This window comes from Dioszegia hungarica (assembly GCF_025882075.1).
Source record: "Dioszegia hungarica strain PDD-24b-2 chromosome Unknown MKK02contig_8, whole genome shotgun sequence".
NCBI lineage: Eukaryota > Fungi > Basidiomycota > Tremellomycetes > Tremellales > Bulleribasidiaceae > Dioszegia > Dioszegia hungarica.
The window spans coordinates 1,699,330-1,726,839 of record NW_026515770.1 but is presented as its reverse complement, the minus strand read 5'-3'; the positions used below and the strand labels follow the sequence as shown (position 1 = coordinate 1,726,839).

General features: G+C 58.3%; 9 protein-coding genes across 9 annotated transcripts; 5 read left to right on the top strand and 4 right to left on the bottom strand.

The window, feature by feature from the left end:
- Window positions 1-106: 106 nt before the first annotated feature.
- On the top strand, window positions 107-6,567 carry MKK02DRAFT_44356 (putative clathrin-coated vesicle protein; the record flags this gene model as incomplete). Its single annotated transcript, XM_053092893.1, has 9 exons — window positions 107-244; window positions 312-602; window positions 638-700; window positions 735-2,681; window positions 2,727-3,089; window positions 3,134-4,643; window positions 4,693-4,970; window positions 5,015-5,817; window positions 5,862-6,567. The coding sequence occupies 9 exons, from the start codon at window positions 107-109 to the stop codon at window positions 6,565-6,567; spliced, it is 6,099 nt and encodes a 2,032-aa protein (XP_052945434.1).
- Window positions 6,568-6,696: 129 nt separating this feature from the next.
- On the bottom strand, window positions 6,697-8,141 carry MKK02DRAFT_44355 (uncharacterized protein; the record flags this gene model as incomplete). The annotated part of the gene is made up of 5 exons (XM_053092892.1): window positions 6,697-6,770; window positions 6,823-6,916; window positions 6,974-7,040; window positions 7,089-7,797; window positions 7,949-8,141. 5 exons carry the CDS (start codon window positions 8,139-8,141, stop codon window positions 6,697-6,699), a joined length of 1,137 nt encoding a protein of 378 aa, XP_052945433.1.
- Window positions 8,142-8,557: 416 nt separating this feature from the next.
- Window positions 8,558-11,036, bottom strand: MKK02DRAFT_27248 (Alpha/Beta hydrolase protein; the record flags this gene model as incomplete). The annotated part of the gene is made up of 4 exons (XM_053087323.1): window positions 8,558-9,690; window positions 9,742-10,038; window positions 10,088-10,209; window positions 10,315-11,036. The coding sequence occupies 4 exons, from the start codon at window positions 11,034-11,036 to the stop codon at window positions 8,558-8,560; spliced, it is 2,274 nt and encodes a 757-aa protein (XP_052945432.1).
- A 298-nt stretch (window positions 11,037-11,334) lies between these two features.
- Window positions 11,335-13,753, bottom strand: MKK02DRAFT_27069 (uncharacterized protein; the record flags this gene model as incomplete). Its single annotated transcript, XM_053087301.1, has 8 exons — window positions 11,335-11,482; window positions 11,543-11,753; window positions 11,896-12,151; window positions 12,205-12,354; window positions 12,408-12,717; window positions 12,768-13,317; window positions 13,377-13,506; window positions 13,574-13,753. The coding sequence occupies 8 exons, from the start codon at window positions 13,751-13,753 to the stop codon at window positions 11,335-11,337; spliced, it is 1,935 nt and encodes a 644-aa protein (XP_052945431.1).
- Window positions 13,754-14,018: 265 nt separating this feature from the next.
- Window positions 14,019-16,180, top strand: MKK02DRAFT_36786 (uncharacterized protein; the record flags this gene model as incomplete). Its single annotated transcript, XM_053089497.1, has 12 exons — window positions 14,019-14,074; window positions 14,246-14,419; window positions 14,471-14,587; window positions 14,646-14,755; window positions 14,806-14,896; window positions 15,060-15,096; window positions 15,151-15,322; window positions 15,380-15,461; window positions 15,509-15,844; window positions 15,899-15,951; window positions 16,003-16,032; window positions 16,095-16,180. 12 exons carry the CDS (start codon window positions 14,019-14,021, stop codon window positions 16,178-16,180), a joined length of 1,344 nt encoding a protein of 447 aa, XP_052945430.1.
- A 924-nt stretch (window positions 16,181-17,104) lies between these two features.
- On the top strand, window positions 17,105-18,141 carry MKK02DRAFT_36785 (putative Rho small monomeric GTPase; the record flags this gene model as incomplete). Its single annotated transcript, XM_053089496.1, has 6 exons — window positions 17,105-17,152; window positions 17,221-17,328; window positions 17,405-17,484; window positions 17,540-17,651; window positions 17,703-17,834; window positions 17,905-18,141. 6 exons carry the CDS (start codon window positions 17,105-17,107, stop codon window positions 18,139-18,141), a joined length of 717 nt encoding a protein of 238 aa, XP_052945429.1.
- Window positions 18,142-18,777: 636 nt separating this feature from the next.
- On the top strand, window positions 18,778-20,886 carry MKK02DRAFT_33027 (uncharacterized protein; the record flags this gene model as incomplete). Its single annotated transcript, XM_053088633.1, has 1 exon — window positions 18,778-20,886. The coding sequence occupies one exon, from the start codon at window positions 18,778-18,780 to the stop codon at window positions 20,884-20,886; it is 2,109 nt and encodes a 702-aa protein (XP_052945428.1).
- A 552-nt stretch (window positions 20,887-21,438) lies between these two features.
- MKK02DRAFT_33026 (uncharacterized protein) lies at window positions 21,439-24,667 on the bottom strand (the record flags this gene model as incomplete). The annotated part of the gene is made up of 6 exons (XM_053088632.1): window positions 21,439-22,169; window positions 22,216-22,420; window positions 22,476-23,691; window positions 23,746-24,208; window positions 24,272-24,469; window positions 24,517-24,667. 6 exons carry the CDS (start codon window positions 24,665-24,667, stop codon window positions 21,439-21,441), a joined length of 2,964 nt encoding a protein of 987 aa, XP_052945427.1.
- Window positions 24,668-25,063: 396 nt separating this feature from the next.
- MKK02DRAFT_26605 (P-loop containing nucleoside triphosphate hydrolase protein) lies at window positions 25,064-27,411 on the top strand (the record flags this gene model as incomplete). The annotated part of the gene is made up of 9 exons (XM_053087223.1): window positions 25,064-25,177; window positions 25,234-25,258; window positions 25,306-25,388; window positions 25,433-25,804; window positions 25,854-26,066; window positions 26,113-26,560; window positions 26,609-26,784; window positions 26,830-27,175; window positions 27,209-27,411. The coding sequence occupies 9 exons, from the start codon at window positions 25,064-25,066 to the stop codon at window positions 27,409-27,411; spliced, it is 1,980 nt and encodes a 659-aa protein (XP_052945426.1).
- Window positions 27,412-27,510: the final 99 nt, after the last annotated feature.

The following is a 27,510-nucleotide window of genomic DNA, read 5'->3' as shown; positions in this document are numbered from 1 at the left end:
GGAATGAGGAGTGATGCCACGTGGATCTTAGCAAGACGCCCGCCGCGAGCCCTGATCTCCCTCCATCAATCAATCTCAAGCCAGGTTGTTCCCTGTATAACTCGCCATGCCGACCGTGATGAGTCCTGACGATGCTGTAGAAGCACTCAAGCTCGAAGAGACCCGGTTCTCGGGCGATGGCGGGGACTTGGCTCTATTGCACTCGTTGCGGAAAGCCGAACAGGCTATCGAGGTTGCGAGCTCGGTAAGTCTGCACGAAGACCAGCTCAGTCGTCGTCAGATCATCGGGGTTTGGGGCTGACAGCATGCAGGAATCTCTCTTGGAGGCTCTTCCCTCGATACACGCTCTCTTTCTCAAACTCCTTCTTCCTACCCTCACGCCAACTCTCCCCAAACCAGGTCGACCAATACGCCATCTCCTCACACGATGCCTGATCAGCATGCATAAGAAGGTCGAGTCGCGGAGTCTCTTCGACTTTGTCCAGGCGGTACTGCAGGGGATAACGGACGGAGGCGGGAAGAACATGGGCAACGCGGAGAATGTGATGCGTGTTGCTGGGTGGTTTGTCGTGGGCGAGGTCATCAAAGAGCTCGGGGCTAATGTGAGTAGTCCAGGTGGATGTTGGCTGACTGTCAGATGATGTCCTTCATGGCTGAGATCACCACCGCCGCGGTCAAGGTGCTGAGGAACAGCAATCTCGTACGTTGTCCACCGAGGGCGGGCTGACTTTTAGTCGATCATACTCCGCACCCATGCCATCCAGGCGTTCACCAAATCCCTCAACTCCGCCGGGCGGGCTATTCCCGACTCACTGGTCAAAGACACGCTTAAGGCCCTTCGAGCGGGTCTGCAGGATAAGGCATTGCCGATCCAGCGGGCCTGTGCTGAGGCTTTCGTCGGTCTCAACCTTTACACCGCAGCAACGCCGCTACAGCCCAATCTGGACGCGGTCCTTCCGCTCGTCTTCAAAAGTCTGGAAACGGCCGACTACCTCACCCGGCGAAGCCTCAGTCGCTTGTTGGCGCATCTCCTCGCGAGGACCCAAGAGCCCGGATCAGGGGTCCCGGCGGTGGACACGAAGAAGGCGGTAAAGAAGGATGCAGAGGTGGATGGGAACGAGCCGAATGTCATCACATCTGCTCCAGAGGATCGGACGGGTCGGACACTGCACACCACGCAGGAGATGCTCAAGTGTCTCTCTGTGACGTATAACAAACCGGCGACGCCTCGGAAGCTTCGGAACGCTATCATTGACGTTTACGCCTCCCTCTTCACCGCCCTCGGTCCTACGTATATCGAGAGCCACTATACGGAGATCGTCAGACACCTCATCGACGAGATTGTTCTCCCGGCTCGAGCGACGTCGACGCGGTATGAGGTGCTGTCAACGCGAGAATCGGTCAGGATACTCTTGCGAGACCTGATCGGAGTACGACTGCTCTCGGAGGCCGGTCAGGTGATGGCCATCCGGGAATGGTCTAACACCTACCTCAAAGAGTGGTCCCTCACAACACTGCCCGGTACCGCCAACATGCATAAATACGCCCTCATCGTCGGTCTCGGCGAAGTCGCCGGACTCCTCGAGCAGCTCGGGAACGCCCCTCCGTCCATCCTCGAGCTGCTGGCGGAGCCGCTTGTCCGGCTCCTATCGCACGAGAGCTACTCGGTCCGGGTCGCCACTGCCTACACCCTCCGGCGATTCTGCGCCATCAATCCCAGTCAGCTCCCGCGCATGCTCAATATCCTCCTCGTGGACGTGACCAAGGAGCTGGCCAGCCTGGGCTCCCCAGCTGCACCGAGGGAGCTCCCTCAGCGGATCCTGGGCAAGACGTTTGCGTTGTCGGCCCTGATGGCGGTATCGCCCTCCCGCCCGCTGTATGTCTCGCACGACATGTCGTCCAAGATCTTTGATCTCGCCGTCAGCCTGCTCAAGAAGGCAGGGGATCACGACATACCCACATCCACCGTGGAAGTGCAGGTGGCGTGGTACCTCATCGCCTCGCTGATGAGCCTCGGACCCGGCTTTGTCAAGATGCACCTCCCCCAGCTTCTTGTACTGTGGCGGAACGCACTGCCCAAACCAACGTCAAAAGACACCTCGGTCGGGGAGCGGGGCGGAGCCGAGTGGTCGTTCCTCCTCCTCGTCCGCGAGTGCACCCTCGCCGCGGTTCTGAACTTCCTCCGCCACAATCAGTCCTTGGTCAATATCGACGTGGCTCGCCGGCTCGCCACGCTCTTTACCAACTCGCTGAACTTTGTCAACGGCTTCGCTACCGCCTACGCCGAAGCGCTTCGGGAGCAAGCGGCCACGAATCCCAATGCAACATCCTCCCCCGCGGCTCTGAGCAACCACCCAAGTCTGGTCGAGAGAGAGGCCAATCTCCGGCGGCGGGTTCTGCAGTGCTTCACCTCGCTTGGGCCCAGCAGCGCTACCGAGTCGATGCAGTCCGCTCTGCTTCAGGCGGCCATTACGGTGTTTGCCGACCCAGAGAATTACTCTGGGTCTGCAGCGCAGGCGGCCATTGCTGCTCAGGCTGGGCAATTTCAGGGGGTCTGGGGTGCGGTCGATGGCTATGCCTTTGGCGTTACAAGCCTGCTGGGGTCGAGAGAGCTTGAAGGGGCGGACAAAGACGAGGGGTTCTTGAATAGGGATAAGATTGAGATGGCCATCGAGAGTCAGGTAAGCCATTATCTGCCTCCAAAAGCGAATCAGCTGATCCCACAGCTATCCCACCCCATCATAGGGTCGCTGGAGCACGACCTCCTCGACCTACTATCTTCTCAGCCACTCTCCACGCCGCCTGCTCCCGCACCGACCCAGACCGGCGTCATCGACTCTGGTGTCGAGCTGTTTGCAGCCATGTTTGCACACCAGAATGTCGAGGGAATGGTCCAGTCACTAGGAACGCTGTCGAGCCACGTCAGATCCTCGAAGCTCGAGAAGAACCCAGGACGTCGCCAGGCGGTCGTCGCGAATACTATGGCAGTTCTGCGGCGGAGTCTTGCCAATGCCGATGGAGCAGGACAGAGGGCAAAGAAGATTCTCGGAAGTGTGCAAGTCAGCGATATGATCAAGACTCTGCTCCAGGTAAGTCCCCAGGCCAAACTCCGGACATTACTGATACTCTACAGGAGGCCGTCCTCGATCCCCAACCCTCCATCCGTCAAGCGGCCGCAGACTGCATGGGCCTACTCAGCTCCATCGCCGGCAGCAACTACCTCACATCGCAAATCCAATGGCTCGTCGATCAGGTCGTCAACAACCGTATACCAGACTCCCGAGCTGGCTGCGCGCTGGCTTTTGGATCAATCTACTCCAACGTCGGCGGTCTCGCCGGCGGACCTATCCTCAAAACCATAGTCAATATCCTCATGTCGCTAGCGACCGATCCGCACCCTGTTGTCCACTTTTGGGCGATGGTCGCTTTGGCTCAGGTCATCAACGCGGCGAACCTGTCATTCGAGCCGTTCATCACCAACACCCTCGGTATGCTATCCAGCATTTACCTGCTGGACACACATGAGCCTGATGGCGGATCCCTAGGCAGCGTCAACCTCCGGGGCGATCTACCGGCTTATCAAGCCATGTGCCGAATCCTGCATGCCATTACGGGTGTCATTGGTCCGGAACTGCAGGAGCCGGGTAGAGTCCGCTCCCAGGTTTTCTTGCTAGTTCACGAATTCGGCGAGGAGATAGACGAGGGGCTCGCTGTCGAGGCAATCAAATGCGTCCAGCAATTCCTCATGTTTGCGCCCGCCGAGGTCGACGTCCCCGGTCTTCTCGCCAAGTTCCGGACGCTCCTCGCATCGAGTCGACGACCGCTCAAAGGCGCAACCATCACAGCCCTATACCAGATCGTCCAGCGGGACGCGGTCCTCATCTCCAAACTCGGCGGAAATCAGCTAGTCGAAGACCTCTTTGGTCTGCTGGACGATGATCCGGGGCTGGAGGGGGTCCGAAACGTCATCACTGCCTGGTTGCAGCAGACGGCGTCGTCCCAGCCCAGCGGATGGATCGACCTCTGCCAGCGGATCATGACCCGCACTGCAGCATCGGCTGCGGCTCAGCGGGCAGCACAGGCAAAAGCGAACGGCCCGCAATTCATCGACGACGAAGGCGAGTCATTTGCTGGCGAAGCGGGCGCAGCCACCAACTCTACCGGTCTCACCTCTCGATGGCGGACTCAGCTCTTCGCCCTGCAGTGCCTGCACAATATCATACAGGCCGTAGCGGACGGGAACCGTCCAGAACACTTTGACCCCAACCTCGCCGCCACTCTCGGCCTACCCACCCGACAGATGCTCTTCTCGCGCGTGGCGGATCTGATCCGTATGGCGTTCTCGGCCTCCGCGGCGCTCGTCATGGAGGTCCGATTGCAGGGTTTGGTCGTGCTCCGGGATGTGGTGTTGAAGTTCGCGACGGCGGCGGATCCGGACTTTGAGGGGTCTCTGTTGCTCGAGCAGCACCAGGCGCCTATCGCTGCGGCACTCACTCCCTCGTTTGGGAGCGACTCGGCGCCGGAAGTGTTGGCGTTGGCTGTGCAGGTCTGCGCGGTGTTTGTGGGGAGCGGAGTGGTCAAGGAGGTAGGAAGGATGGGGAGAATCTTGAAGCTGTTGACTGGGGCTTTGGAGCAGTGCAAAGGTGTGTGCAATGTGGCCTGTATCGAGCAAGACACCAAGCTGACGATCAGACGGAGACACTCTTTCTCTCGGCGACGCCAACAACCTCTCGATCAACGCCTCAGTCATGCTGAAAATCTCGATCTTGGCAGCCTGGGCGGAGCTGGAAGTAGCTGGTGTCCGACAGACGTACCTGAAGAATGTCATCGATCCGTACCGATGGCTCTTGGGTCCGCACTGGATCGGGGCGCTGCGAGATTACGCTGGTTTGCGAGCGGACCCGGAAATGGGCATGGGGATGGGAGGTGGCGATCTGGGTCAGGGCCTGGGCCGGGATGTGCTGTTACCGGTGAGTCCATCGATCAAAGCTGGTATCGAAAGCTTACCCTTCAGTACTATGAGCAGAGCGTACCGAAGTTGCTTCACGCTGTCGCCATCACCTTGTCCAAGTCCGACCTCTTCGCTCTCGGCGCAATGGACGGGCAGACCTATAATTCATCCGCTGAGCCGGCTTCTGTCGCGTCCGTTCGCCCGGAACCCTGCGCGAGCTTTTACACCATGTACGGGCTCGCGTTTGAGACACTCGTCAAGTCCATGGGCGACTCGGCCACGACCGCCATGGCGTCGGTCGCGCTCAGAGCAATGACCAGTCTCGTCAAGCCTCAGCTCAGCGGTACCACCGTCTTCGACGGCGCGTTCTTCGACGAGCTCTGTACCGTCGCTTACCGGGTCGGCGTTAGCGAACCGGCCGTCATCAAAGCGGATATGCTGGAGGTAATGGCCAGCTCCGTCACCTCTCGCAAGGGCGTCATAGCCACGGATCAGGCGCAGACCCGACGCGCGCTGGCGGTAGTCACCTACACCCTTCGGCAGATCATCCCCAGCGCCGAGGTCCGGACGGTCTTCAACTACTCCGACTCGGCTCCGGAACGGGTGGCTTGCCTCCGAGCGGGCTTCTCGGCGTTCGGCTGGATCGTGGACTGTATTGATCCGGTCCAGCGGGGAGATCTGTGTGCGGTCGGCATTCACCTCTTTGCGGACCTGCTCAGGGAGGAGAGCCCTATGGATCTGGCTGGGCCATGTCTCCCGGCGCTGAAGGGGCTGGTGGATCAGTGTGTTCTGGCAAACGGGGCCATGGGGGCAAAGGTGGTTCATGGGCTGCTCAGTGCTTGTCTGACCAACATTGACGAAATGAGGTAAGTCATGTTCCTACCAGAGCGACTCCCCTCTGACAACGCAGGACACGAGTCAACTCCGTCGCCAGTATTAAGATTAAGAATAACCTCCTCGCCATCACACTCCTCATGACTACCCTCTCCCCCTCGACACAAATATCCAAACCACTCATCGAGCAAGTCGGCTACACCCTAACGCAATACCTGGGTGCAGGTTCCGAGCGGCCAGAGCTGGGCCTGACAGCTATCCACTGCGCGACCACCTTCCTCGCCACCAGTCTCCGACCGGCGGGGCCAAACGGCCAAGTCAGCCCCATCCTATCGCATACCAGCCTGTACATCCTCCCGGGCCTGGTTGGCTATCTGGCGGAAGCGGTCGTCGCGTCCGCAACGGCCGAGTCGGAAGCCGTGGTGAGATCCACCGCGGAGGGAGTCAAGGAGGTCATCAAGGCTTTGGTGACCTGGACGAGCGGTCTCTCGGAGGAGCTTCGACCTCGAGGCTACTCGGTCCTTCTCCCTAGTCTCTCACTACTGCTCGACCAATCTCCGGGACAGCAATCGCAGCTTCACCTGATCGCTACGACCACACTTCTCGGGCTTGCGCAAAATAACCCAAAGGCCTTCCGAGATGCCACCATGGGAATGGAGGAGGCGGATCGTGGTAGGCTAGAGAAGGGGATCAGAGATGCTGTGGGGGGAGGGGCGGCGCAGAAGGCAGTTGGCGGATTAGGCGCGGAGAAGAAGGGTATAGAACTCAGGAGCTTCGGGTAGATGTCTGCTGAACGATCTTGCATATAACGGGAATTTGGGATGACTATTTACAACGATTTCTTATGTTACATTTTGCCGGGAAATGGTTGTGCACGACGATACCTATGAAACTGACTCCATTGGATCGCATCACTCGGATCCGTCCTCCTCCTGGTCAGACTCTTCGGACGCTTTGCGCTTCTTCTTTGTCCCCTTGGCGGTCGCTACGAAGTCAGCTGGACCTTGGAGAATGGCGGGAGTGGATGGAAGCTGTACCCGTGCTGGCCTTGGTAGGGGAGGCTGACGCCCCGGCCTTCGCTGCGGTCTTGGACTTCTCGCCAGAGTCGATGAGGGTGATGTTGACGGTAATCTGTTTCGCGTCAGCCACTGCGCATGAGATGTTTGGGATCGCGCAGCTCGTACTCACCGTCACGTCTCGCTCAATACCGTCAACCGGCAATGTGGCTTTCTTAGATGCCGACCAGCCAAAGCTTCTGAATTGTTAGCGCTCCGACATCTGGTGTGAGGAAACTCGCACCTACCCGGTACTCATTTGCGTACTGTTCGCCTTGAATTCGACCGGGTTTGTCGCCTTCGCCGGACTAATCACGACCTTCATGGGTTTGGCGGCCGTGGAGAACTCCTTGAAGGTCAAGGGGATATCGTCGCCCTCGGAAGACTCCGCCTCGCCCTCACCGCCCTCCTTGAGCTTGTCGTCGTCGTCATCGTCCTTGGTCACCTCCACATCCTGCGCCGCCTCCATCTCCTTCTTCTCCCTCTCCATCCGCCACTCCTGTTCTTTTTCCCGCCTCTTCTGCCGCAGGTTCGCTGCGCTTGTTCCCTCGATCTTGGCGATCTCCAAGTCCAACCGGAACCTTGCCATATCAAGCTCCTCCCGTTTGGTGAATCGCACTTTGGCCTCTGACATCACCTCGAGCTCTTCCACTTTGCACCCTATCTGACTTGTCAAAGTCATACCACCCTTGATAATATCCTCCTCGACCTCGCGGGGCAAGTTCTTCTCCCCACACAACGCGTGGAGAGTGTCTGACAACACTCCCCACCAACCGGCCTCTTCCCGACGAATACCAGCCCGGCTGGCGAGAGGCAGTCGGTAGTTTAACCAGGCCCGAGTTGCCGTGGGGACGAAGTAGGTGCCCATGATGATGGTGGGGACTTTATACTCGGTGAAATTGAGGACCGCGAAGCTGAAGAAGAGGTACAGCAGAGCGCAGGAGACGTCGCCAGACCCTGTTCATAGGATCAGTGCTGGCCCATTTGCGTGTTTGAACATTATGGCTGAAGATCCTGAGGCAATATCCAGACATCTCTGGCAGCCAGGCTGAAGCAATTCGCCACAAGGATGCACAATTACAAGAAGGCTAAAGCACCGCTCACTCACTTACTACCTTACGCCAGCCAGACCTCCGGATGACGGGGAGAATGGGATGAGGGAGGGGTGTCTCGTGTAGCCCCAGCTGGGGAAAGATAGGACGGAGTAGCCGGAGGATTTCGAGCCGATCCTCTGTCTGAAAGGCGATAGCGAGAGGTCTTGCGACCAGGTCGTAGTGCTCCGGCAGAAAGATCTCGGTCATACTGTGGATGAGCTGCGCTTGATGTTTGAGTCAATGACGGGGACCCGCCGCTCTCAGCTGGGCAGATCTCAGCAGCCCTGCTCATCAGTGGTCGCAAAGGATGCCACATTACAACGGAATGCCGGTCAGGTACCGGAGTTTCGACCGCTGAGAGAAAGTACCGTCTCCGGCCGCCACAAGCCCGCCCGACAATCTGAAACACACGGGGTATGTGTCACTGAATCCGTGGTGACTTTTCATGTCCATTCAAGCTTAGCTGCGCACCCATGATGCGTCCCCATGCAGCTGGTATGCAGCTGTTATACATGTCTTGCTGGCTACTAGCCCCCAGTTACATACAAATGCCTATGATACAGTAGGAAATTGCCAGATTGCTGCACCGCAAAATCGAATTTCAGAGCTTGCGCTCTCCTGCCTCAAGCCCCGTCATCCCCATCCTCCAGATCCCCGAGCACCCCAACACTCTTGATCTCTCCTCCTGGCGCGTACACCGTCGTCTCATTCGCAGCGCCTCCTTCCACATACCCCTCGACCAAAAAGTGGATATCCGAGTGACTTTGACTTCGTTCTCGCAGGGAGGGAGGTGTTTGGGTAAGAGTGGGGGACCGAAGCCTCCGACGTGATGAGGGAGTAGGCGAGGAGGGGTGGGAGGGAAAGTAGGAGAAGGATGAACCGCTCGGTGCGCGCGCATGGCCCACTGATCTTGGGGAAGACGGACCAGGAGGTGACCAGGGGTAAGGGTAGGATGAGGTATGGAATGAGGCGGTAGGACGGCGTCTTCGTACAGTATGAGCTGCTGGAGACGCGGCGCTGGTAAGCGATACCTGAGAGGACGAGACCGACGCCAGACTGGTGACTGACCGCCGCAACCGAGGTGCACGAGGTGGTGGGACGTCTGTATGTCGCTGCGAGGATAGGGCCGCAGTCGGCCGAGATGCGGGCGACATCGCTCTGGAGGGTGTTGGTGTAGGCGAGCCGGACCTTGGCGTTTGTGCAAGATCGATATCGGAGCCTTTCCGACTTTGACGATCGTTGAAGTCCAGTCCGAGTCCGTTGGTCCGGGAGGACCAGCTCGCTGCTCCTGCCGCAAAGACATCCCTAACCCCCTCGGCCAGTCTGTCCCCTACATCCGCGTGTCTCTCGACAGTATGTGGGTCCGCCTCCATCTCGTCCGCCATTCCATCCGCAGCTTTGTTACCCAGCGCACCCGCCTCCTTGCTCCCCTGCCGTGCCTCCTCTATCTTCGGGAGCGTCACCTGAACCCACCGCCCGATACTCGCGATAGCAGCTTTTGCAGCGGGTAACCAGGTGAAGGTCTGGAAGACATGTACCATGTCCTCGTACAGCTCGTGCGTGATGTCATCACCGTAGAGCGTAGCTTTGTGTGCGAGCAGCGTGATTTCGTCACGGAGGACCTCCGAGTCGCCCGACTGGATAAGCATGGGTGGTAGGCCCGAGAGGTCGCCGAACAGGGGCGACGCGTAGGGGTGGGTGATGTATTTTGATATTCCGTCTGGACCGAGGTAGCATCCGACCGGATTGAGGTGATCTGTCTGTCAGCTCAAACCTCTGAAGAGATTTTCGCGGGTATGAAGCTTACCATCCGCCTTGGGCTGTGGAACGACGTCTGTTCCCCCATTCTCATCCCAACTCCCGCAACTCATCGTCAGATCCACCCATGGACTCATGAGCACCAGTCCAGCGGGCGACTTGTACCCCTCGTCTCGAAGATACATGCAGAGTGCGAGACTCAAGCCGCCACCTGCCGAGTCGCCCATAATAACGATATTCTCTGGCGGGATGGAGAGCGGAGGAGCGAGGAGGCGGAGGTATCCGTGTAAGACGTCGTGGAGAGGTAACGGGAAGGGGTGTTCTGGGGCGAGTCGATATGTGATAGCTGTCTAATCAGCTATGCGGACATTTCTCACCGTCTTGGCCGGACTCACCGAATACCCGTGCATTGCAGGCTTTGCTGATTCCGATAGTTATGAGCCGATGCGTAGCTGCATTACCGACGTAGTATGCTCCACCGTGTATGTAGTAGATGACCCTCTCGCCCGACGGTGCCCTCCGTGTCGAAGCTGTCGACTCGGTATCGCTATCGATATCTGGGCTGTGCCGCCCGCGCAGTCCCTCCAGTACCGCCCGTCTTTGTACCGTATCCTGTACAGACGACCCGCTCAGGGTCCGAGGATGACCGAGCTGGGCACCCGCTGTGGGGGTAGCATCGGCCGACGCTCCTCCCGGACTCAGACCTGACGCCCTCCTCGACTTTCTCCTCTTCCTCTCGGCCTCCTGCCGAGCCCGCCTATCCCCCTTGAGCCGCTTCCATACATCCGTGCCCACCACCCACTCGCCCGTCAACTCTCGCGTCCCCGTCTCCATCCCGTCCAGATCCCGCAAGAACCCCCGAGCCAGGCCCTCACCCGTACGAAGAGGCACCGTGAATGTGATGGGCGTGACGACCGCATCAGCCGGAAGCGGGATGAGCTGATGGAGCGATATAAGCCTCCGAACGAGGATGATATCCGCCAGATTGGTATGTTCCGCTACATTTCGCATGAAAGAGGTGATCAATGTCATCCGATATCCCCAGGAGGGACGTTGAGGGCCGAAGAGAAAGTGACTGAGCAGGGACCATATGATGTGGAGACCCTTGGCGAGGGCGAACCGAGCAAAGACGATCCAGGTGGGAATTGTCCATAGTAGTGGAGAAGAGGCGGAGGGTGGGGCCTGCTTCTGTGCGAGCTTGGGGTCAACTCGAGATGACGGCGGAAGAGGGGAGGGCGAGCGGAGAGGGTGCGAGGAAGTGTACGTCGCGAGGACATGTCGAAGGGGGAGAGGGGCTCGGTCGGAAGCAGTACCGGTCCGAGCGGGGAGAGACTTTGTCTGCATGGCGAGTCCGAGTACGAGCCCTCGACAGGGTGCGTGGAGAAGAGGGTGGTCAAGCGGATTCGCGGACTTCACAGGGCTATTATAACATGTCGAAGATGGTAGATGGCTATATGGGAGACGTCAACAATTGCATACGACCAGTTTGTTGACGAAAATGGACGTGGGTGACCGTTACGTCACGCCTCCGCGTCATCTTCAGTCCCCCACCGGCGTCCCCACTCTACGGTGCAACACTATCGGCTGACAGAGTCTCTGCAGCATCTGATCACTACAGAATGCTAGTCTAACAGATGAACATTCACCAGCTCTCCTCGCCGCCTCGACCCTGCTCAAACATTTGCTCGACGTACGCAACCGCCTCTTCGCTGTCCAACGTCCCCGCTCCCTCCGTCGAAATACACCAAGCCAATGCCTCCCGGACGGATTTGGGCATGGCATTCGATGACCTGTATATCAGCCCTAATGATACCCCGCCACTGGAGCCAGCAAGAGAGCGCTTGGCTTACCCGCATATGTAGACATGCCCGCCGCTCTTAACAATCCAATCGCAGATCTTCTCCTTGTCCTCGCGGATCAGATCCTGGACGTAGACCTTCTCCGCGCCTTCTCTGCTCGCAGCGACCCGGACACTTGCGCCGAGGTTGCGGTACTGCTCCCATTCGGCCGCAAAGTACTGATCGGCACTCAAAGACCGACAGCCAAAGTACAGCGTGGTATCTATTCCGTTAGCTCCCGCTCCAACGTATCCGGGCGGCGACGATCAGTATCGTGACCCGCCGGCAGCAGAACAGTTCTGTCTAGCTCGATGACGAAGATCTCTTCGGGTCGGTTGGGCGGCACACAAGGCGGGGCCACTCACTGCTTGCCGCGCCCTGTCGGACCCTTTCCTCCAGGAACGCCCGCATCGGCGCCACACCAGTTCCTGGCCCCACCAGAATGACGGGCGTCGACGGATCGGTCGGCAGATGGAGAGTCGGCGCAGAGATCTTGATGGGTATCCGAGCGCCAACGGGGAGATCTTGCAGCCATGAGGAGCATAGTCCTCGTCGTGGGATCTTGAGATTCGTCTTGTACTCGACCATGGCGATGAGCAGCTGGGCCCTTCCCGGATGCGCCTAAAAAGTCAGCTCAAGTTCGTATTCCTTCCAATGAAAAGGATGATGCGTACGCTTGAGCTACTGGCTATACTGAATTGCCGCCGCCGTAGGGGAGGCAGGATCTCGAGAATATGCGATAAGGGTATTCGGACTTCGCGAAAGTCGGCTAGTGTCTCGACAATCGACCGACTGGGTCGGGTGGCGTAAGTATGGATCTCATCCTACATGTGAGCTATGTTGCCTGTCTCGCATGAAAATCCTCGCGTCAGCTTACCGGATCAGAGATAAATTCATCTAGCCGTTCCTGTTCCCGTTCATCCCCACTCAGCCGCCTCAACCACTCAAAGAAGCTCTTCCGGGGAGACGCTCGAAGGTCAAGGTGATTGGTGAGTAGACGTCGAAGTGTAGTTGTATGGCCAGAAGGAGGCAGATGCGAGGGCATAGGCTGATCGGGCAGCGCTGAGCGGATCGAGACCGGACGATCGGCGATGTCGACCAGCGCTTGGCCGGCCAGAAACGCGTCCACCTCTTCAGTGCTCATCGCCGGCTGTAGGTTGGCTATCGAGGCAGGGAGGTATTCAGCTCTGATCATGTCAGCGTGGTCCCGAAACAAGTAGAATTAAGGACAACGTACTCCGTGGAACCTTCGAGTTCCAGCTCCAGCTCCCTCACGTCCTGCCACCACCCCTCCGCCGTGACCCTCTCCTTTCGCTGCAATGTCGCCCAGACCCAATCGTCCGGCTTGAGCACCTCGTGCGCTTGTCCTCGTGTCGCATCCTCCACCCTGACGGGTGCGATTGACCCCTCGACTCCCTCTTTATCCCCATTTGACCCGCCATTCCGTTTCGGTCGACCCTCCTCATCCAGACTCAATCTCGCCAGCTGAGTCGGATCCGTCTCGTCGTCCAGGAGACTCATCCGGTATATAGGCTCCGAGAGATCAGTCCGCTCCGTATTCGCATGCTTTGGTACAGGCAATAGATGGGGTATGACCCCCTCCATCAAGCTCTCCAGCCAGGGGACGAAAGCCTGCTCCATACCATCTGGGGCTCTTTCGTCTCCGTACGTAGCTTCGAGGACTGGCTCTGCGCCGAGGGCGACAAGGCGGCGATGTAGTAGCTTGCCAGCGTAAGCGAAACGCTCGTAGGAAGAGTCACCCAAGCCGAAGAGAGCGAAATTGACGCCTGAGTGTCAGCTCTTGCTCATCCAGCTATGACGATGGGATGGAATCATCCTAGCTCACCTTCCAAGATGTCGGGCGGTAGGGACTTTCGTAAGAGAGCAGTCCAGAGGGGAAGCATTGTCGGTGGTGGGTCTCCTCGGCCGTGAGTTGAGGTAATGAAGACCACCAGAGGCACGTGTGGCAGCTCCATCTGCGAGATTAGTATTCGTAGTCATACATTTCCAGATGCCCGCAAGAAGAGAGCTGGGAGAACGCACCACATCATAACGATCCATACTCTGAACAACACATCTCCTCCCCCTCCTTCGTACTTCCCTCCCCACTCGCTCCGCTGTATCCTGCGAAGCCCCCGTTTCCGACGCATACAGAATCAGGAGGTGGTCGATATACTCATCGTCTAGGGTGTGAGACGAGGAGGATGCTATTGGGGATGCCATGGTCTGATATGAGCGAAGGCAAGAGAAGATAAGTAGAGATCGAGTTGAGCTTTGAGGACTTTTGGGTGTGGTGCTCCACAGAGTGGAGGTTGGGCGAGGAACGGTCACAGCTTGACTCTGGACCGCTTCGAGGTGTTGTACATCTCGCTTGCCTGACTAGGTGACTCCCTAGGTGATACAGAAGGACCGCAAGCGACCATCTACGATCATAACCGAACCGACATCTCGCCCCAGGGACTGCCCGACCGCTTTGTATAATCGCAACATGGTAGACCTCTTCCAGCTCCCTGTTGAGCGATACTCACCAAAAGACAAGCAGAGGTAAGACTCCTCCACACCCTAAAGGCGCAGCTGATAGGTACAGCTTCGCGTGAGAAACTTCTGATACTGGAAAAGATACTCCTACTGACCTACTGATAGCTATACTACTGTCGTCAAAAGGTACGCAGCAGACTAATACAAGGCCATACCGGCTCAATAGCTGACCAGCAGATGGCCAGTGATCATCACTAGCATCGTCTCAACAGTAACAAACCGTCTTCATACGCTCTCCACGTCTGGCAGTGCCGACGATAGCGAGACCAAAGACAGTATCAAGGAGGGGAAGGAGATCGTCGCCAAGCTGTCGGCACTCAAACATGAGATGGGCAAGAACGCGGTCTTGTCGTAAGTCCCTGCCCAGTAGATCTCTAAGTCATAACACAGCTGACGTATCAGTCCAGTAGAGCAAGATGGCGGGGGCAATATAGCTTGTTACAATGACGAGCTGGCAGCTTTGCCCGAGGACGACAAACGCTGGTTTACAATGAACTGGCTGTTTGCGGAATGCTACCTGTCAGTCTTTGCGGACTGCTTTCAAATCATGAGGAGAAGAGCAATAGCTGATGGTCAGTTATCGGAGAGTACGCACATTCTTTGCGCTCACTCAGCAATGGAAAGAGTATGATCCGTTCTTCGATTCCAAGGCGGAGACGTACCGCTCGAGCTCATTGGCGATATTGCGTGAGCCTGCTCGTTTGACACAATAGAAACGCCGGCTGATTGCCCATCAGATCTGGCCAAAGCTCTGCATGCTATGGTAGATCAGCCGGAACTCAGCAAGGACTTCGAACAGCCTGGATCCCCTTTGGAGATTGCCTTTCTGTATGTAACCTTATTCCGTTCGCGCCTTCGGGACCCGGGTCGGGGTCGAGACGGCCACCTCGGACCACAGTTCCCAGGACCGGCGCTGGCGCTGGCGCTAGTGCAGACGATGAGGAAGACGATGAAGATGATGAGTACGATGATCATGTAGCTGATGAGCCAGGGAGATGGTCCAAGCAGATCTCTGGGGCAACGCGACAGTAAGCTACCTACTATTGTCGATAGCGACGGAGTTCCGCCAGCTGATTCTATAGGACCTCTCACTCCTGGTCGACCTAAAGTATGAGGACCTGCAGAAGCTCCAAGCGGTCGGCGCGGAAGCACAGGCAGAGCAGGCCAAAATGATCCTTCGGAATGACCTTCCGAAGGTCTGGGCGCATTTGAAGGGACTGAAGGGCGGCCAAGTTGACATCGTGCTCGACAACGGTGTGTTTGGGCTTCCATTGGCCGTGTAGCCAGGAGAGCGTGGCTGATACCCCTCAGCTGGATTCGAGCTGTACACTGACCTCATCTTGGCGGACTTTCTGGTCTCATGTACTCCTTTCGTCTCGACAGTAGTCTTCCAGTAAGTTCACTGCTCACAGCCGTCGGTCCGAAAGCTGACATTCCAAGCCCAAAAGCCATCCCCTGGTTCGTCTCGGACGTCCTCCCCTTTGACTTCACATGGGCCATCACCTCCCTCTCCGATGCCTCCTTTTTCCCTTCTCTCGCCCTCGAGCAGATCACCGACCTTGCCCGCCTTTCTGAGCGATGGCAATCCCACCTCAAAAGCGGCGTCTTCAAGCTCTCCGTCCCTACCGCCACACCCCTCGGAGCGGACACCACAGAAGGCGGATTCTGGACAACGCAGCATGCGTTCCAAGATATGCCGGCTGTTGATCCAGGATTGGTGGAGACGCTCGCACAGAGCGGACTGGTCATCTTCAAGGGGGATCTGAATTATCGAAAGTCAGTCGTGGACTCTCCCTACTGACTGAGGTGCTCGTCAGCTCACGGGTGCAGACTGATCGGTGATGCCAAGTGGCCAGCTACTACGCCGTTCACAGAGGCCTTAGGTGAGCTACCCCTTGGATGGAAGACTTGCGGAGCCTAAGCTGAATGAGCAGGACCGTTGGCGGGAAGATTCCCCCTCTTGAGTCTGCGAACAAACAAAGCCGATACCATGCGAGTCTTCTGCGTTGATCCCGCTTGTCTTGAGCTGACTTGGTTAGATGCGGCCTCGCGGAAGGGGTCGAAGCTGAAATAGGGGCAAAGTCACCGGACTGGAGGGTATCAGGAAAGTGAGTCAGTCAACGCTTCCAAGGCTCGACCCAAGCCCACATCCCTATCCGCTTGGTGAAATCTCCGTTCCGGAGGTGCTTGACACACCGAGAATGCGCGGGGCTTGGGACGCGCCTGGACGCTTCCGATCGAGTGGAGGGGGATCTCGCTGACTAGTTCAACAGATACGCCGTCGTATCTTTCTGCCTCAAAGACTAGATACTAGACCTCTATGCAATGAAGCAGGACTTCCAGGACCCAGACCACCTGTCATAGCGCCTCAATCACCCCGCCATCGCCCATACGAATTATTTGCCGGCGGAGAGAAGTCGGGGGGATCTCTTCATGTCAGACAGATGACATCATCCCAACCTCCCGCGGCCGCTCTACAGTGTCGCCGCTCTGAAACCTTATCCGTTTTTGCAAGTACTGTAAATCTTCCTTCACACCTCGTTATATCCCGCAAGGGCACTTGTCCAAAGCCTTCCGTCAACGATACAGCAGGAGAGGCCACAACGGGCCCATTTGCCACTGTCCCATCAAGAAAGAAAACGGCCCAGTCGCTTCTCACCGCTTGAACACGAGGCGGTACACCTCGAAAACGTGTCCAGCAGGGACAATTGCCGGACACCCCATCAGCTGCAAGCCTTCATCGCCTTATCTCCATCCTCGACCCTCTTCGTTTGCCAGTCTACCTATCACACTTCATCTCGAGGGTCTGTCATCTACCGGAACGCAGCTTCCTCTCAAAGCTGTGCCCCCTCCGCCTGCGCATCTTCGGGACACACACCCGTCCCTGACTTGCTGGTACTGCTTACGGGCCGCACCTGAAACCTTCCTTCCCATACTTCGTCACACCAAGGCCGGGCGCCTTGCAGTCAGCATCTGTCTGCCTGGAATCCTCGCCAGTACGGAGAATAGGAGGTCGCATCCGTGCATAGTACGGTGATGTCGGCCACGCCCGCCCAAAACGGGACACCTGGGAACTCTAGAGCAGTGAGCCGTCGTCACTATGTTGCTCTGGATGGCTGACACTCTCGGTGGACGGCTCGATGGAGCGATAGCTGACGCCCCCGCAGATACGTCGGAAACTGGTCATCGTTGGAGATGGAGCTGCAGGAAAGACTTCACTGCTGAATGTCTTTGCCGTCGGGCACTTCCCAGAAGCATATGTAAGTACCCATGAGCGCTCTCTGCCTCCACGAGACCACCAAAGGAGAGGAACGAGCTGGGAGCTGATTATGACAGGAACCAACAGTGTTCGATAATTATGTGACGGAGATCGAGCTGGACGGGAAGCCTATCCAGCTGGCCTTGTGGGATACAGCGTGAGCTTCAAGATCCATGTTGTCGAATCACAGGGACCAAAGCTGATTACAATAGAGGTCAAGAAGAATACGAGCGACTACGTCCATTGTCATACTCCAAAGCCCATGTCATCCTTATCGCATTCTCGGTGGATACGCCCGACTCGCTTGATAATGTCACACAAAAGGTCAGCTCGTTCTCGCATCGATGTCTGTGTGATTCAAGCTGACTCATGAAGTGGATAGAAGAGGTGCGGTCGATTTGCGGGAGGGCTATCCCAGTGATCTTGGTCGCCTGCAAGACGGATCTGAGGGATAAGGCGATGGGGAATGGGACGTTCAGCGTGGACAACTTCATAGACAGGGATACTGTGAGTACCGACTTGTGCCATAATGATGCTTCTCACCGTGAGCTGGTGTAGACCGAGGCTGATTCTTTAGGGCCAAAAAGTCGCCAACTCCATCGGCGCCAAAGCCTACTTTGAAACCTCCGCCCTCAACAACCAAGGGGTCGACCAAGTCTTCGAAGCTGCAACCCGCGCAGCCGTTCTCACCCGAGACGCAGGCCATGGGGGTGTAGGCGCCGCATACGACCGAGACGGCATAGAGAAGCGGGACAGTCATCAGGGGAAGAAGAAGAAGGGGAGTGGAGTGGGGGGATGCTGTATCATCGCTTGATCAAGCGGAGGCTTATCGGAAGAGCGGAAAAGGAGACGAGCGAGCGGAGATCTCAGGAGTAGGAGATCATCACCATAGACGAACCACGACCCACTAATTCCCCGACCATGACTGCGACGTAGATGCTATACTTTCCGCTCCTTTTGCTCTTGTAGAGATGTATACACGGCTCTGTTCCGCTAGAATGCCCGCAGGTCGGCGTAGACGATCAGGCGGGTGGCTGGCCTGCTGGGGTGGCGATTACAAAAGCAGCCGCGGTCGGTAATTAACCAATTAGTAATGAAATCGCCGGAAGGGGCAATATTGAAAAGGAATCCTGCTGGGCTGACTAGTGTCGTCATTCCCCCACTCGTAAGCCCACCCATGCCATGGGCAGGAGATCTCACCTCTCCTTTGTCCATCTCACACAGCACAAACACACCCAGAACCTCCAATACAGAAGCAGCATCTCTTCACTCATCACCTGTAGCCCTCCCATACACCGTAGCCGTGCAGTCACCCAAGCCCTGGTTAAGCTCTATGACCTAGAGTGTGAGTAGCTTGTCTATCCGGCCCAGAGCGAGGATCAGCCGCTGACTTCTCCAGCCATCATAGCAGAAGCGAGTCTCGATCTCCCAGCTTTATCTATCCTCTAAGATGTCGGACATCACACTCTTCCCCCCAACCCATATCCTCACCAATCACTCGCACCAAATCTACCACCATTCCCCACCGCCACTACCTCAATCCTCCAGTGGGCCCTACTTTGGCGGGCTGGAAACGGAGCGGATCGCTCGACTCGCTCCCCTCATCGAGCCGGGACTCCCCTGTCCGATGATAAGAGGAGGGATGAGCGGGACGCACACTCCCTCGCGTCAGACTACAACGGTCCTACGTTCGCCATACGTTCCTCCTATGCGGCGGCATCCAGTCCCAGCCCGGCCGGCACGACCCCCTTTGGACGGTTCCAGCCCCTTCATGGACCTCCCTGACGAGCTCCTCCTAGAGTGCCTGGGCCACCTTCGGTTGCCGGACCTTCTCCGCCTCCGCCGCACTTGTAGCCGCTTCAGCCAGCTTGCACTGCACAGGAGTCTACACCGGTCTCTCTGCCTCACTGAGGTCCCGCTTTCCCCACTCCCCCGGCTGTTGACAGGCCACATCCTCCCAAGCGTTCGAGACCTCCGTCTTCAGCTCCTCCCCTTACCTACTCCCTCCCCCCTCACCTCGTCATTCTTCGGCTCGTCCAGCCGCAAACAGCCAACTCGGCGGATCCTAGACCTCCTCGATGCCATCCCGGCGGATCAGCTCGTCTACCTTTCATTCACACACTCCACTTCATTCCTCTCCTCCACTGAGCTAGGGACTCTTCTCACTCGCATCGGCGGCAAGTTAGAGTCGCTCGACATTAGCGGGAGCGCCATCGAGGGATCAGACTACCTTGAGTGGCTCGAGACCCTCGGATTGCGGAACCGTTTCGGCGGCCTCAGAGATCTCAACATTGGCTTTACAGGCATCACTGCCCTCCCTTTCCTCGGCGCCTCTGGCTCGACTGGTCAATCGGACCTTTCCGCCTATCCCCTCGCACAGGATCCCGTCCCCCCCTCGACGTGCTGGAACGCGCTGCGGACCCTCTCACTCTCGCACTGCACGTTCCTGTCCAGGACTGTACTTCAAACCTTCCTCGCTGCCCTTCCGGCCAATATCGAGTCGCTCGATCTCACGCGCCTAGATAGAGTCTCTCACGAGGCTTTGATGGGACTCCGGGTCGTCGTTCACCCTGGTGACGATGCGGACGCGGATGCCAAGGCGGAGCCCACCAGGCTTACCTCCATCAAGCTGACCGGTATCGACCATCTCACCAAGTCGGATATTCGTCGGGCCAAGTGCTGCTGGGAAGCCCAGCGCCGCGTACTCGTCTCGGACCCCGCCACACCTCCCCTCCCCGTGTCCTCGGAACAACAAGGCGCAAGGCGGAGGGTATGGGGCGAGCCTGCCACCCCGGAGCCTCTCCCTATCCCTCCCGTATCCCTTCCTCGCCGCATCCCCTCTATCCCAGCTCCCATCAACGGCGGAACAGCTTCGTACAGCTGGACCTCCCTATCCGCCGGTCCACCCTCACTGAGCTCCAGTAGCTCCAGCGGGACGTCGGCCGCCTCTTCCGCCGGACCCGTCTCGTTCTCCCGCGCCTCAGCAATGCCCGAGCACGCCGCGCTCTGGGCCGCCCTGCAGCGCGATAGCGATGAAGGGATGGTGGCCAGTCCGGGCGTCTGGCGTTCCAAACTCCCTTCAAACCCTTATCTCCCCTCCCGGTCGCACCCTAGACCTCGACCCAACCCCCTCTCCCTCGAGAGCGGAGGCGGAGCTGTGACTTGGACCAGTCCCTCTCCTCTCCCGCCAAGGAGGCGGATGAGCCCGCCATCACTCTGGGAAGGGACCACGGACGTGGAAGCGCGTATACGGATCAATATCACCCACTCGGCGATCCTCGAGAGCGAGACCATCGAGGGGTACAGGAAGTTTGTGTGGGAACGGACAGGCTCAGGCGCAGATATCGCCATGCCTAGTGCGGATCTTGGATCGGGGCTGGGGCTGGGGATGGGCGTGAGCGTGCTGGATGTGGAACAGGACATGCCTGGTTTGGGGCTAGGATTGGGGATTGGGCTGTTTGGGGGTGGACTCGGCGGGTGGGGAGGGGACGGGGGGTCTATCGGGGGATATGCGGACGAGGGGGAGGCGTATCTTCAAGAATCAGCTTTCGGGCCTTGAGCTTGAGGCCTTGAGGACAGATGTAGCGGTAGAGGACGGACTATTTGTAGTGTTATTGTCGATCATACCCATAGTGGCTGTTGTTAGATAGAGTATCTCATAGTGTTTGCTTGTTTGTATTCTGGGCGGCTTTGTCATAGCTAGACGGACCAATGCAGTTGTAGCGGTAAGTAGGGAGATCATGCAAGGATTGACTCGTGCAGTAGTTTCGATTCTCCAGTCGCTCCCTCAGTATCATTACCCAAGGGAAAATCGATAATCAACATCTCTCTGGATCTTTGCTTTTTCGCCGAAAGATACATCGAGAGGCTTGTGATTCAAAACGATCGTGCAGCTGGATCAATTAAGCTCACACAGGCACCACAGAAATCCGTTCATTCATACACAGTTCGTACTCTGAGATCTGGGATAACGCAAAGAAGAAATCTGAGAAGGGGAAGGAGGGGAAGAAAGCTAGCTAGACCTGCCTAAATGTGTGTCTTTTATGGTTTGAGTTGGGGTTTCGAGTAGAATGAGGGGAAAGGGATAGGAGTCGCGTAGATTCTCCTCCAATCAATGCTGCCACCCCGCATACCCGTTCCTGCCGCCTCCACCGCCACCACCGCCGTACCCGCCGTACCCACCCCATCCACCTTCCGCACCGCCTCCACCGCCGGCGTATCCCCCGTACCCGCCGTACCCGCCGTACCCCTGGCCTTGCTGCTGCTGCTGCTGTTGCTGCTGCTGTTGAGCCTGGGCTTGGAGAGCCGCAGCGTGCGCCTGAGCCTGCTGCGGGGTCTGACCCTGACCCTGGCCCTGCTGGCCTTGGCCTTGAGCTGGAGCCTGGGTCGAGGCGGGCCGAGCGGCCGAAACGCCCTTGTAGCCGCCTGCACCGGCGCCGGTCGAGTCGTCGTTACCGGGTGTAGAGGCCTGGTTCCGGCCCCACTGGGACGCAGCGTACGCATTGGCAGCGTTGCCCACCTGACCTTGCTGCGCCGCCGAAGATCCATAACCGCCGAAAGCGGGTTGCTGGGCATTCGCGCCGCTCGCAACGCCCGCACCAGACTTGTCGCCGAAACGACTCAGCGAGAAGTCGTCGTAGGTCGAGGAAGGGTAGCTTGAGGGTGCGCCGTATGGGGATTGCGCGTGCTGTTGGTGTTGCTGCACTTGAGCGGGCTTGGCGGGGGAGGGCGCACCAGGACCGGGAGCGCCGGGTCCACCGGGAGCGGGGGCGGGCTGGCCGTACATCTGACGCTGGCCGAGAGGGTAGTACTGCTGGAACGAAGGCGTAGGGGCTTGGCCATCTTATAATTAGCGACAGTCCACATCTGTGAGCTCAGATGGACTCACATTGGTAGTACGGGTTGTATGGCGCGTTCTGGTAGTATCCCATGTTGGAGTAGTACCCGCCCTGCTGCTGCTGGTGTTGCTGCTGCTGAGGGATCTGCGAAGGCGCAGGGGCGGCCGGGGTGTGGGTCTGCGGCGGCTGAGCAGCCTGCTTGGGTTCCTCGGCTTGCGGCCGGGGGTAGCCGCCCGAACCGTACGACTCATATGCCTACAACCGTCAGCTTAGGCCTTTCACGAATGAAACATTCACGGGAGCTACTCACGCGCTGAGCGTACTCATTGCCCTGGTGCTGTCCAGCGCCCTGACCAAAGAGGTGGCTTCCGCCGAACGCGTTCGCACCGCCAGCCGCAGCGCCAAAGGGCTCGTATGGGCTTTGGCTCGGTGCGGGCGCCTGCTCCTGCTGAGCCTGCTGGGGCTGCAATTGCTGCGGCGTGGGCTGGGGAAGCGAGCCGTACTGGTCGAACCCACGGAACCCAGCATACCCCTGCTGAGGTTGCGCCTGGGTCTGCTCCTGCTGGGTGTGGGCAGGTTGCTGTTGCTGCTGGGCATACTGCGACTGGTATGCAGCCATCTGCGCCTGCAGTGTCTGCTGGTTTGACTGGTATCCGCCAGCAGCGGGAGCGGCGGGTTGTGCTGGGGCTTGTGCCGGAGCAGGGGCCTGAGCCTGATTTTGCGCCTGGTATGGGTGGTATGGGCTCTGCGAGTGGACTGGGGCCTGTGCAGGGGGCTGCGACACCGGTTGGCGGATCGGGCTGGTGATTTGCTGCGGCTGCTGCTGGTGAGCGGGAGCAGAGAACTCCTGCTTCGAGTCCTGCGGCGACAAGGGAGCAAGGGGGGCTTCCACGCCGTCACCGTTCAGACCGCCAAAGCTGAGACTGCCGAACTGCACCTCCATGCTGGATGTAGCCCGGTCAAGCGCGGGAGGAAGCACGACGCCCTGTCCGTCCGAATTCTTGAACCGGTGGGCGGCGCGCGAGTTGGTGCGTTGAGCGTTGGAGATGGAGGCGTGCGAGGGGATGGCCGTGGGAGCAGCGGCGGGGGCGGCGGATGTAAGGGGAGGTTGGGCGGATTTCGAAGGGAGGTTGTTGAAGCCTGGAGGGCCAGTGTAGGTCGTGACGGGTTCCGGCTCCCTTGCTGGGGGTGAGAGTGCAGCGGGCTGAGAAGAGGCCCATTCTGGCTGAGCACCAGCGCCGGCACCGGCGATAGCGGGATCCGATGTCCAGTCTTCCTCTTCTGCTGGAGCTGACTCCTGCACTTCGGGCTCTTCCGGAGCAGCCTCCTCCACGGGTGCTTCCTCCTCGACAGGTGTATCTTCCACCTCTGGCTCAGCTTCGACCGGCACTTCGGCTTCGGGCGCGACCTCCTCGGCGGTCTCCTCCTCGTCGAGTGGTGGCTCGGGAGCTGTGGTGACTGGCTCCGCGGCCGCTGGCTTTGGTTGGGCGACAGGTGCGGGGGCTGGCTTTGGCTTTTCGACCGGCCTGAACATCAGCTACGACCTCTGCAATACGGCGAAAATCAAAGGCAAAGCTCACTTTGCGATTTGAGCCCATGTCATCTTTGGCTTGGCCTGGGGTGTCTGACCCGCCTTGACCGCATCCGCTGCGCCCTTCAGTTCCTTGGCAGACGGAGCATCCCCGAGCCCATTGACAGGCATGAAGTCCGCCTTGGGCGCCGCAGCTGGCTCGTCTCCCCAACCACCATCATCCGCGTTGGCCTTGGCAGGTGCAGCAGCTGAGACAGCGGCAGCAGGAGCGGCAGGGGCCTCATCGCCCCAGCCCCCGTCGTCGCCGGTGGCAGGTGCAGCGGCAGTCTCAGTGCCCCAACCCCCATCATCGCCGTTGGTCTTTGTGGCTTCCTGGACTTGAGTCGCCCAGCCGTCGGTCGTAGTAGCGGTGTTGGTGACTCCGGAGCTGCCGTTCGCGTAGTCTCCGGATGAGCCGTTTGCGTAGCCGCCTCGACCGCCTCGGGAACCGCCTCGGCCACCTCGGAATGGCTCTGAGCAAAGTCAGCTCAGGCTCTTTTGCACGTCACCGCCAAGACGGGACGAGACAAGCTCACCTCCACCACGTCCACCGCGACCTCCGCGTCCTCCCCTACCGCCTCGACCGCCCCTGCCGCCCTTGAACTCGCCATCACCTCCATTGACCGCCTCCCATCCACCCGTATCAGCATTCCTGTTCGAGTGCCTCTGGGTCGATTCCTTGGGTTTGGCGGCCTTCTTCCGGCTCGTGGCTTGGGTGAATTGGGCAGCACGACCTTGACGTGATCAGCATAGCCCTTCCTTCTTGAGATGAACGGCCCACCTTCAGTGATCATCATAGCTGCCTCGTCCACATTTCCTCTCGCATCTTGGAGCGTGAATGCCAGGTCTGATTCGTCCCATGATGGGAAGATTGCCTGGAGCTGCCCCAGCTGTTCCGAGTACTTGCTGGCGAGTTCGTCGACTGATGCCATAATGGGTAGGGATTGGGGGGGAGGTTGGAAGGGTGGGAAAAAAGCGATTGATTCGTCGCCTTTGATGTCTGTACTATGCACGTCTAGCGTGTAGTATAGGAGTGTGATTTGTATGTGATGAGTAGGGTATAGAAGGTTGAGAGAGGCACAATGAGAAGGTGTCCAAAGTCAGTTCAGGTCAAGATTCCTTGCCGGACTGGACTAAATTTGATCCCGCCTCTTGGTCGAGTGGCGTGATCTGGCCCTTATCAAAATGGGCCCTCTCGTCATTCTTTAACGCCACGTCACTCGACACCCCGGATTTTTTGCGCTCTCAGCCACAGCCAAGGTCCATCTCGTGCAGCTTTGCACCTCGAATCCATCTCTACCATACCTCCAGCTCTACCTCTGTACACCATGTCTACCGTAGCAGGCCTCCAGGCCATCGCGCCAGTCCCAAATGCGGCGGACTTTATCGATGCCGTCCTCAACGCGACCATGCGAAAGACCCCGACGCAGATTCACAAGAACGTGAGCTATCCCCTGGGCCGCCGTTGCGATGGACCGGACCGAGCTGACTATGCCAGTTCAAGATCTCGCGTATCAGGCGATGTAAGCTGACGGCGACTCTCATCCTATGTGCAACAACTGACATCTAGTCTACATGCGAAAGGTCAAATTCACCCAGGACACCTTTGACGAGAAGCTCGGTCGGATCATCTCCGAGTTCCCAGTTCTCGACGTATGTCTTTGCTGTCCATCGCCTGACCTCACGCTGATCATCAGAACCTCCACCCCTTCCTCTCTTCCCTCCTTAACGTTCTGTACGACAAGAACCACTACAAGCTCGCCCTCGGCCAGCTCAATACCTGCCGCCACCTCATCTCCCAGGTCGCCAAGGACTACTGCCGTCTCCTCAAATTCGGTGACTCGCTGTACCGATGCAAGCAGCTCAAGCGGGCCGCCCTTGGTCGTATGGCGACCATCATGAAGCGTCAGAAGGACCCATTGGCGTACCTCGAGCAGGTTAGACAGCACATTTCGCGTCTGCCCGCGATCGACCCCAACACCCGCACGCTCTTGATCTGCGGCTACCCCAACGTCGGGAAGAGTTCGTTCGTCAATAAGATCACTAGGGCCGATGTCGATGTTCAGCCCGTGAGCTCTATCGTCCATCAATCCTTGCGGCAGTGAGCTGACCCCTCAGTACGCCTTCACCACCAAATCCCTTTTCGTCGGCCACATGGACTACAAGTATCTCCGATGGCAGGTCATTGACACTCCCGGTGTGCTCGATCACCCTCTCGAGGAGATGAACACCATTGAGATGCAGTCGATCACTGCGCTCGCCCATCTCCGCAGTGCCGTCATGTACTTTATGGACTTGTCGGAGCAGTGTGGCTACTCTGTTGAAGCTCAGGTACGCCTCTTGCTCCTTTCCCTCCAAACCACAGCTGACATCCCAGTGCAAGCTCTTCCACTCGATCAAGCCCCTCTTCCAAAACAAGCCCGTCATCCTCGTCATCAACAAGATCGACATTGTTCGCCTTTCCGACCTGTCGGAGGAGAACCGGGCCTACATCGATTCCATCACCTCCGATTCGACCGTCACCGTCGTCGAAGCCTCCACCTACTCTGAAGAGGGTGTCATGAACGTCCGCAACACCGCCTGCGACGCTCTTCTCGCACACCGTGTCGAGCAAAAGATGCGCGGAAACCGGATCGAGGCGATCGCCAACAAGGTGTACGTGGCGATGCCGGCGAAGCGGGACGAGGTTGACCGGGCGCCGTTCATCCCGGATGCAGTCAAGGCGAGGGAGAAGTACAACAAGGAGGATCCCGAGCGGCGGACGCTGGAGAGGGACGTCGAGCAGGGGATGATGCACGGCGAGGTCTTCTCTGCGGACTCGAGGAGTGAGTACAGCTCATTAAAGCGGTTGCGAGGTTAGAGCTGACTCTCAGAAAACTACATCCTTGCGGACGATTCTTGGAAGTACGACAAGATGCCAGAATTCTTCAACGGCAAGAACGTCGCGGACTTTATCGACCCGGATATCGAGGCCAAGCTGGAAGCTTTGGAGCGGGAAGAGGAGGCGCTCGAGGCGCAGGGCTTCTACGCGTCCGACGAGGAGGAGATTGTGAGTTACTGTGTACCTCGAGTTTGTCTGAAACTGACTTTTCAGCTCGACTCGGACGAAGAGGCCTTCCTGGATGCCGCTGCGCAGATCAAGTCCAAGGTGGCAGTCATCAAGCAGAGCTCGCAAGCCAAGAACCGGCTCCAAAACCGTCCCGTCATCCCCCGCAAGAAGCGCCACATCACCCTACAGGAGATGATGGCCGGTATGCGCAAAAACGGTGTCGACCCCTCCGTCATCGAAAAGCGGGCGAAGCGACTCATGGCGCAAAAGAAGGCCGAGTGGGAGGCGGCAGGCGGGGATGCGCAGATGGAGGACGGCGAGGGAGACGACGGGATGGATGTCGATATGGACGGCGGAGATGGCGCGTCGACGGCGACGGGCACGACGGCGGGTACGAAGCGGTCGGCGTTCAAGGGGCTGGGAGGCAAGGTGCAGAGGGGCAACAGGCAGCTCGCGGGTCTCAAGAACCGAGAGCAGGACCTCAAGGCCACGGAGCTTCGGAAGTTTGCCCAGAGAGAGCCAAACAGGTTGGCCAAGGCTTCCGAGTCGGATCGTCATATTCCAATCACGAGGCCGAGGTGGATGTTGGCCGGGAAGCGGAAGAATGGAAAGACGGATTACCGTTAGTCTGGCCTCTGGCTGCGGTGGTGTGGCGGTGTGGGGAGAGTTTCTGGGTCTCTTTGGGTAGATGTCTGTATGTGTACTTTTGTTGCTCCGGCGCTGGGA